This window comes from Phytophthora cinnamomi (assembly GCF_018691715.1).
Source record: "Phytophthora cinnamomi strain GKB4 chromosome Unknown Contig54, whole genome shotgun sequence".
Classification (NCBI taxonomy): Eukaryota; Oomycota; class Peronosporomycetes; order Peronosporales; family Peronosporaceae; genus Phytophthora; species Phytophthora cinnamomi.
The window spans coordinates 47,490-57,566 of record NW_027150987.1 but is presented as its reverse complement, the minus strand read 5'-3'; the positions used below and the strand labels follow the sequence as shown (position 1 = coordinate 57,566).

The following is a 10,077-nucleotide window of genomic DNA, read 5'->3' as shown; positions in this document are numbered from 1 at the left end:
GCATAAGCTCAAGTAGCTGCCGGAGATGCACCCTGTGCATCTCTACGTCGGTCTTCCCGTCCACAGCCCGGCTGTGGATGAATACATCATCGAAGTAGCTCGGTGCGAAGTCGCGCACCGAGCGCAACAAGTGCGTCACGCACCTGTTGAAAGTCGCAGGGGCATTCTTAAGCCCCTGTGGCATTACTAGCCATTCCCAGAGCATGCCGCTTGGCGTGCTCACTGCCGTGAGAGGGATATCGCTCTCACGCATTAGGATTTGATAAAATCCATCTCGCAAGTCGAGAGCACTGTAAACGGTGCTCCCGGCCATCGAATCGATGATAACATCTTTTCGTGGTATCGGCGTCTGCGCCGGTACCGTCGCATCGTTCAGCTTGTTGTAGGCATGAACGATGCGCCATCCGCCCTGTGGCTTCTTGACACAGAACGTCGGAGCACTGTGCGGGGACTTTGATTCCCGCACTTGTCCTGCTTTACGACGACTTTCAAAGAAGTCGTCGATCGCTTTCACTTGCTCTCGCGGCAGTGGCCACTGCCGCGTGACACAGTACTTCGTGCCCGGCACGAGATCAATCTCGTGCTGAATGCCCTTATCCTGCGGAAGCTCAGCAGGAATCTCTTCCGGGAGTACGTCTTTGTACTCCCTCAACAATTGTAATAGGGACTCGACTTCAGCGAGTCCCAACCTTATTCCTCGAAGCGCTCTCGCTTCGTCTTCGCACTGAGAGTGTCTTCACTCTCAGTGGTACTTCCCATGAAGAGCTGCCTCAGCTCTTCGCTCTCGCCTCGCCGTTCTTTCGCTGTCCGAAAGAACGCAGACTTGTTCGATGCGTCCATCGTGCAAGTCGCGCGTGAAGCGCTTCCAGCTCATGGCTGGAAGCGAAGTCAACTCCGACGCCGTCGTCGGAGGACTAGCGAGTTCCATGTCACGATACTGGAATCCAGTATCGGTGCGCGTCAAGACGCTTAGCGTCTTGACATTCGGCGTCACCGCCGCAGTCTGCCCAGCAGACTGCTCTTGTTGCGTCTCGGTCCCGGACCGAGACTTGCGCAGCGTTTTCCGCTTGCGCCGTCTTCTTGTTGTGCGGAGCCCGGCTCCGCACAGTTGTTCTTCTTGTCCAGGCCCGGCCGTGGACAGTCGTTCGCCGGCGGACCCTGTCCGCGGGCGCGCGGTATCAAGCCCGGCTTGACCGCATTTTCCTTCGTGCAGCCCGGCTGCACGGTAATGTGTCCTTCGCCGGCAGACCCTGTCTGCGGGCGCGCGATATCAAGCCCGGCTTGATCGCATGGCGCTTCGTCGTGCAGCCCGGCTGCACGACAGCATGTAATTGCGTCAGTGCGGTACGTTTGCAACCGTCCGCACTGTTTGCAGCGTCAACTCCCGGAGTTGACACGCCTTCGTCACCTCGACGCCATTCATTGGCGGAGCCCCTCATGACTGAGGGTGCGTCGGCTCCCGGAGCCGACGCGTCGTTGTCGACCTGACCGCTTCGGGTCAGGGACTGTCCCTTACACGCTTGAACGCGAGTGTTGGTTCCCGGAACTGACACATCTTCACCTTCCGACGTCGGCAGCACCGCCGACGTGGATCCCACTTGTGCGCGCCCTCGCGCACTTCTTGGGCACTCCGGGACAGCAGCATAAAGCGCTGTCTCGACTGGTGAGCCGCGCGCACCAGCAGGTGCGCGCGCTGCGGTAACAGGGCCATCGCTCTCTGTTCCGCTGTCGCGTCCGAAGCGCACGAGCGTGCGCTTCTTCCAGTCTATCACCGGATCATGCCGTGCAAGCCACGGCATGCCCATTACCACGTCGAACTTATCGTCCAGGTCCAGGACGATAAAGTGTTCGACAAACACTCGTTGTTTGTACGAGAAGCGCACGTTCACGACGCGCTTCTCGGTCTTCACGATGGCACCTGTTGCCAGTCGTACCTCCAGAAGACTTCGAGGTGTATCTACCTCCTCGAAGTCAAGTCTCGACAGGCTTCGTAGTCGAACAAAGTTGTTCGACGCGCCTGAGTCTACCAATGCTCGAAGAGAGTCACTCGCTCTCTTCGAGTAAACCTTCAAGATGACTAGGTTTGGCCTGTCATCTTGTTTCTTGCAGTGAGAGCTGGTCTCACTGGGGGCTGCAGTCCTCAGTGTCGCGTGTCCGATGTCGGCACGCGCGACTGCATTACCAGTAGGGCGCCCCGCGCCTACTGGATGTTCGCGTTTTTGTTGGTCCGCGGCGATGCCTAGCATCGCCACGACGGCCACCTCCAGGGGCATGGGAGCTGTACACTCCCGTGCAAAGTGACCGATCCTTCCGCAGCGGAAGCATCGCACGTTACCTCCCTGCTGCTGGTAACCAGCAGTTGTTGCGCTCGAGAGGTCCATTGGCTCCGGACCTCCCGTCCTCGCTACCGGGCGCGGTTGCGGCCTCGGTACGTTTACATGGAGTTTAGCCTGCCGCAGGCTAAACTCTTCTTGCATGGCAAGAGTGATTGCAGCTTCGAGAGTACTCGGGTACTCTCGGAAGAGATAGGTCTTCACAGGCCCATCTCTAAGCCCCCTTCATGAACGTGACGACCTTGGTCGCCTCGTCAATCGGGTTAGTCACGATATTCGATACCAAATATCGTGCGCGCTGCGCGTAAGCATGGACGTCATGCTTACCCTGCTGAAGGTCGAGGAACTCCGCCCTCGACCGGAACTCGTTTGCGGGGGCTCAAACGCTTGTTTGAGCTCCTCTTTGAACACTTCGTACGTGCTGAAGCACGTAGGATCGGAGAGTCGGCGTCCATACGCCCAACTCCTTGCGCGTCCGCCAAGGCAGGACATGGCGAACGCGACCTTCGACAGCGGGTCGACGATGCGTCGAGCCGCTATGGCTGTGTCGAGTTCGACAAGCCATCGGAGGAGAGGCTCGCCCTCTCTTCCCACGTAATTGCTTACGCTCAACTTTAATGGTTGAGCACGCGGTGTCGTCCCTGACGACGCCGTCACTGAGAAGCAGCATCACGCTGCTCCTTCATGATGAAGCCCAGAGCAACACCATGTTGCTCCGTCGGCGATAGCGTACGCAGCATCGTGGCTATCGCCGCTTCTCCAATGACTGTTGACAGTCGTTGGAGGGCCTCCCACTCTGGGTCAGACAGGTGGGGGCAGTCAGCGCGTGCAACATGCGTTGCAGGCGTGTTGGAGCTCTCCATGGGCACCTCCGTGCTCATGTGGTTCTCGGCTCCGCGTTCGTACACCGCGTACGAACGTCAAGCAGTCGGTCGTTGGACGGACTACAAAGTGCTACCAGGTGTAGTGGGTCTAACTTGACTCACTACTTTAGCTTACACGTTGCGCAACGTGTATGAGGAAGCGTAAGTACTTAGTAATTACTTAGGTTAATTATATTTGAATACACAAATATAAGTTAACTTATATAAGACTCCAAGTAGCTAGTTTAAGGTAAAATGAGAACTGTATTGTTTGTAAATTGATCTTCCTCTAAAAGCTGCTAAAACTTTTTATCATCTATGAAAGGGTTGGCAGCGGCTGGCTGTCAGAGCCCCGCTAATATGCATGTCTCTGATTGGTAGAAAGATGCTGCTTTCTACCAATAGGATCTTTTGGGTATGTGTGGACCACTCACTGTGGTGGTCCACTTCAATGTATCCATCGGTGTGTCTTACACCAATGTGAGGAAGTATCCAAAACGTTTAACAGATAACCTATCTGTTAAATTCACAAGTGGCTTGCAGCCACTTGTACGTGTAACCCCGTTACACCAAGCATTGAACTGAGTGACGATCATGGAGTGTGGTGCCTATGAAACCCTTGCCCGAGAACCGCGCAAGCCCCAAGTTACCCATGTCTGAAAGGTTATGGGAGAAAAATGGAATCGCATGGGTTGAAGCCAGCTCGTATCCGCATGGGCATGGGTCGACGATTTGGGCTAACCGAGCAGGTGATGCCTACCTTACGGCAGGTACAGGGGTTTGTCAGCAACTTCAACAAGAAAACGCTTCGCCGCACAGACGACTATGACGATGTGATGGATCAGATTAACCGTTTCGCGTACGAACCGGTCGTTGCAGACACACAGCCATTCTCACTCGGATGGGAGCAAAACAGGAATGGTACACCAGACGTGGGGAACGGCTTTGACGAAAACCCGTTCCTGGTGGGTATCACGACCAAGTGTCTGTTACGAAACGCCGCCGGCGACCCAAGCTCGTTTGTATTCCACATGGACGGCAACTTCAAATTGATCCTAGTGGTATATCCAGTCGTCGTGTGTGTGGAATATCGGATTGGGCTCGGTCGTTCCACTTGGTGGTCATCTTCATTACATCGCAGCGCGTAGAAGAACTCTATGTGAAGGCGTTATCATCTCTTCGCCGGATGTTTACCGCGGTCACAAATAAATAACTGTGCTGGGTACGATGGATGAACCGGTGATGGTGGATATTTACGACTTGCACTTTGCTTCAAGTGAAGTTACGTATGACGAAATGGTGGGGAAATCGTTGGCCAAGTGGTCGAGCGACAAGCAGCTGTCTGGTGTTGGAAGCAATTTCAAGAAGGTGTGGGTAAAAGTGTATCCGCCGGTGACAATGTTTTCACGCTCCAAGTGGTTACGCAACGACCAAAACCCCAGTGGGGCAGTTTAGTCGATTGATCAAGCGCGATTACACGCTTCGTACTAAACACAAGATCGGAACTCTTACCGGTCTACTCGCGGACTGTTGTGGACATCACTCAGTGATTCTCAAACCGTGCACGGTCATTCCTCAAGCTACTCAGCAGTTAAATGCCCGCGTTAAGGATTTCCGTCGCCGCGAACTACTTCTTGGCATGATGCCGAGCCGATCCAGCATTGAGTTTTTGCTCGTATCCCCCAGCCCAAACGAGATTAGCGTGCTGTCACGTGGATGCAACCAGGTGTTTTTTTCAGAGCTACGACGAAGTCGAGAGGAAGTTCCTACTTCGGCGCAGATGGAGGCAAACTATGGTCGTATGGAGGTCGAACGTCAACTCGATGGTGGTTGGAACGTCGACCTGAGCAAGCTCACATGTGGTTGCAAGTACCATTTCAAATACGGTATCTGTATCCACATTATCTTTGGTTTGCAGGACAAGTACTATGCAGGACTGGATGGTAAGAGAACCCTAGTCAACCGTTCAGTATCGCGGAAGCGCCACAAAATCAGTAAGGAATCTGGCCGTGTTCAAGCCGGGCGACCTCGTAATAACGGTCACGCCCTCTGTCTGGACCAGGGACTTGGTAGCGGATAATTAAATTTAAATACCGCGATAATTTCACGTGGTCGTTTCAAAACGACTACTTTTGTAACCAAAGCTCTCAATTCTACCAATATAAAGCTCATTTGCAAACTTTCTGCTCAACGAACACTTCGGATGGAGATTCTCAGCTCTAACCAACCCCCCCCCCCACCACCACCGCCATCACCTCGTTCTAGATTTTTGAAGTGGTGTCAACTGTACCTTATAGAAAGAGGGTGGGGGCGACTGGATGAGATGACCGCCCGCTATTTGAGGACATGGTGGCCAACTTCAACCTCGCCCACTCTGGATCCTGGGCGCGCAATCAAACGGCTGCTTGATGCGGTACCGCATGCGCGCATCACCATGGCTCGCCTTATCGATGCCGCATTACAAGGTGATGATGCAGAGGAGGCCGAGTGGGACCTGCCACCTGACTTGGACCTGCGTGGCCGCCCACCTACCACATGAGAACTAATCTCAACCGTGTGCGCGTTAACGGGCGAACTCTTTGTCTAACGTCATGGGAGACCACGCCGGAGCTCGCGGAAAACTTGCCGTCGAGCGAAATAGAGCGCTACAGACGGCGCAGATGCCGTCAAGGATGAGCGCACTTACGTGGAGGCTGAAGTGCAAGAACAATGAAAAAGAACCACAGCAAACACGAAGCGATAGTACGCATTTACATATATTACACGATAACTTTCTAATACAAACCACAGAATGCTTTCTTGACGCAATCGCTGTAGTCGATCGAGCACACATGCCTTTGTGTACTACTGCTACGGCCATCGGCTAAAGCAGTACAGGGGATTACCCTTCTACATGTTTCGCACAAGCCGCTGCAGCAACATACACAAGCTCGACGAACTCGTAATACTGTCCGGTGCACCCCGCCGTGCGGCCGCGCGGGGCCTGGTCACCGCGCCTGTGTTGCTGTCCGCCGAGGCGCGGGTAATGTCGTCCGCCGGGCGCCGCTGTGCAGCGCCGGTGCCAGGCTCGCCGCGCCCTTGGTGATGTCTGCCAACTTGGCTGCTTTGCTGCCGATTCCGGAATAAGGATCGGTAGCGCGGGCGGTCTACCCAGTGGGATGGCTGGTCCTTGTCCTCCCGCTGGCTTTTCCCTACCTCTATCCGGGGTGCGACAAGATCACCAATCCTGGTGACCTTGCCGCGCCCATCTATGTGGCACATCTGTTTTTGGTGTGTCCCTGCATATGGCAGGGTGCTTTTCATATTTTGTCAGTTGCTCCGACCTTGACCGCCTTTCTACCAGGAACCATCTCCACGACCGGAACTGGTGCTACGCCGTCCATACTGGCGAGATCTGTGAGAGTTACCGCCACGGAATTCAACGACCGCTGGCGTGGCGGTCCCCGCTTTGACAGTGCCATCACGGAGATCCTTCTGCAGACCATGACACTGTCTGATGCGGTGCTGTGGCTTTTGGCAGTAGCTGCACACTACGCCGTACGCCTCAACTTTCATGTGATGTGTGACGGGTCCACAAAGGCTCACTCGTCCTTGGTACGACGACTTTCTGGAGTACCCTTCGCCAGGGAGTATTGTGTCTGGGCTTCCATCTTGCGGACTTTATTCTCAATGGTCACCTTGAGCTCGCCATACGGAATATACTTCCGGTTACCTTTCTAGATGCGCAGTGTTGCGGGGTACTGAACCTTGGTACACTGTACCAGTTCCGAGGTACCCGAACCGGTTAACCGAACCGGCCCAATACGACCACACGTTGATTAGACGAGTAGGTTGATTGGACGAGTAGCGTAGAATGATGGTTGATTAGACGCACTAGTTGATAGGACGCATGGCCGCGTGTCTTTAGCACTAGCCTAGGGTGTAAGCTCCAACAATCCAATCACTTCTGAATTTCGATTCAACCCCCCAAGTGACCTTCCTCGCCTCGCCCCAAGCCTCGGCGGTGTCAACGACCAAGTCTCCAAGTGCAAGATCCCAGTACGACCTTCTTCAGGTTATGAGCCCAAGCACCATGTCCTCTGTCCAAGACACCAAGATCTCCATCGACAAGTTCAACGGCGACAACTACGCCACGTGGAACCGCTACATGCGTGGCGTGTTCCTGACCAAGTCGGTGTGGAGCGTCGTGAACCGCGAGACGAAACCAAGCTTCGCGGACACGAGGGCCAAGGACGACTACGTCAAGTCGAGCAACATCGCGTTCGGCCTGATGTTGCTCCACATGGATGCTGACTACCATCATGTGGTCGACGACTGCGAGGAAGCGTGGGTGGCCTGGACGCGACTGCGTTCGCTCTACGGGGGGTCGCAGAAGGCTGGACGCATCTACCTGAAGCGCCAGCTCTTCAGCATGGAGATGGCAGAAGGCGGCAATGTGCTTCATCATTGCAATGAAGTCCTCAACATCAGCGCCAAGCTCAGCAACATCGGCGCCAAGATGGAGGATGAAGACGTGGCGATCTGCTTGCTCAGGAGTCTGCCCAAGAGTTTCGAGAACGTCGTTCTCAACTTGGAGATGAGCAACGCAGAGCTGCGCACTCAAGATGTGATCAAGGTGCTCACGAATGAGCACATCAAGCGGCAGGGCGAGAAGACGGCTCAGGTGAAGATTGAAGACGCTGCGAGGGCCTTCAATGCCGAGCGTGAAAGTCGCCATTGCACGTACTGCGGAAAATCGGGGCACGTCGTGGAAAAATGCTGGACCAAGCAGAAGGAAGAGAATCGAGGTGCACGACGTGGCCGGTCTGGTCGCGGTGCGAACAACGTCCAGTGGCGTGACGACAGCGATGACGACTGCGTCGCGTTCGCGGTCTCTATGGAGTGTGGAGTCTCCAGGACCAACAAGTTTCAAGGCTCATGGGCGATCGACAGTGGTGCCACGCACCACATCTGCAACGACAAGGCCAAGTTTGTCGACATCAAGGTGTGCGACGAAGGTGAATTCGCGGTCTCCAACGGCAACATGGCCAAGATCATGGGAGTCGGGACGGTCATGCAGCGGGTCACTTTGCCCAACGGCAAGGAGCGCGACATCCGCATTCAAGATGCACTTTACGTGCCAAGCATGAACAAGAACCTGCTTTCGGTGCCGCAGATCAACCGAAGCGGACAGCTCAAGGTGGTTTTTGATGGTGCTGAAATGCACATCGCACAGAAGAAGTCGAAGAAAATCGTGGCGTCCGCGGACCTGATCGACGGCCTCTACTGGCTCCGAGTCCCAAGCTGCGCTGCGAATTCGGTGTCCAAGGCATCGGTCAACGCGGTGGATCTTCATGCGCGTTTGGGTCACGCGCCGAATGACGTTCTTCGGAAGATGGTCTCAAGTGGCATGGTGACGGGTGCGAAAATGCCGACATCATCCAAGAAGTCAAGCCAATGTCGTGGGTGCCAACAAGGGAAAATGGTGCAAAGCCCTTCTCAAGCAACCCGAACAAGCGCAAGTACAAGCCGTTCGAGTTCCTCCACTTCGACATTTGCGGTCCCATGGAGGAAGAGTCGCTGGGTGGCAGCCGCTACTTGCTGCTCATCACGGACGAAGCCAGCGGCTGCATGTCGGGGTTCTGTCTGCGAGCCAGATCGGAGAGTGAAGGCTACTTGCGCCGATTCATCACCAAGGTGGAGAAGCAATTCGATGCCAGGGTGAAGTTTGTGCGCCATGACGGAGCCAAGGAGTTCGCAACCAATTCGCTCTTGGCGTACTACGAAGACCACGGCATCGAAGTACAGCCCACGGTTCGGTATGCGCACCAAACGAACGCAACGGCTGAACGTGTAACGGGGTTACACGCACAAGTGGCTGCAAGCCACTTGTGAATTTAACAGATAGGTTATCTGTTAAAAGTTTTGGATGCTTCCTCACCTTGGTGTAAGACACACCAATGGATACATTGAAGTGGACCACCACAATGAGTGGTCCACACATACCCAAAGATCCTATTGGTAGAAAGCAGCATCTTTCTACCAATCAGTGTCATGCATGTTAGCGGGGCTCTGACAGCCAGCCGCTGTCAACCCTTTCATAGATGATAAACAGTTTTTAGCAGATTTTAGAGGAATGTTGCAGGGTACTGAACCTTGGTACACTGTACCAGTTCCGAGGTACCCGAACCGGTTAACCGAACCGGTCCAATACGACCACACGTTGATTAGACGAGTAGGTTGATTGGACGAGTAGCGTAGAATGATGGTTGATTAGACGCACTAGTTGATAGGACGCATGGCCGCGTGTCTTTAGCACTAGCCTAGGGTGTAAGCTCCAACAATCCAATCACTTCTGAATTTCGATTCAACCCCCCAAGTGACCTTCCTCGCCTCGCCCCAAGCCTCGGCGGTGTCAACGACCAAGTCTCCAAGTGCAAGATCCCAGTACGACCTTCTTCACGCAGGACATCATTCTATGACACTGGTATGGAGTGAAACAGGTGCAGCGATTTGATGTCATCGGTGAGAACCGATTCAGTCGCTGATCGCGTCTTCGAGAACGAGGAAGAACTAGTTGACATCACTGCCTTCCCCGTATCGGTTTCCATGATACAGTATTTGATGAAATACGGATCTCCATGGAACGTGGCGCCCTCGTACTTCTTGCAGATGGCATGGAAGATGTTGTAAGCCGAGTTGAGGTCTTAAAACAAACGGATGTGGGCGTCGCCCATCGTCTTCATCAAGAAGGTTTTAGTTACCACTTCTATTCGGCGTAAGCACCTAGATGACAGCGGGGGCTGCCTCTCTTTCTCCGCTCGACGCTGCGAATGAAACAGCGAAAACGAGCAGATCGGGGAGGATGGGCTAGCTGCCGAACCGTTCTTGACGTTCTCATC

General features: G+C 54.4%; 1 protein-coding gene across 1 annotated transcript; it reads left to right on the top strand.

The window, feature by feature from the left end:
* Window positions 1-8,632: 8,632 nt before the first annotated feature.
* Window positions 8,633-9,083, top strand: IUM83_13343 (Integrase catalytic core protein; the record flags this gene model as incomplete). The annotated part of the gene is made up of 2 exons (XM_067938012.1): window positions 8,633-8,952; window positions 9,080-9,083. The coding sequence occupies 2 exons, from the start codon at window positions 8,633-8,635 to the stop codon at window positions 9,081-9,083; spliced, it is 324 nt and encodes a 107-aa protein (XP_067788339.1).
* Window positions 9,084-10,077: the final 994 nt, after the last annotated feature.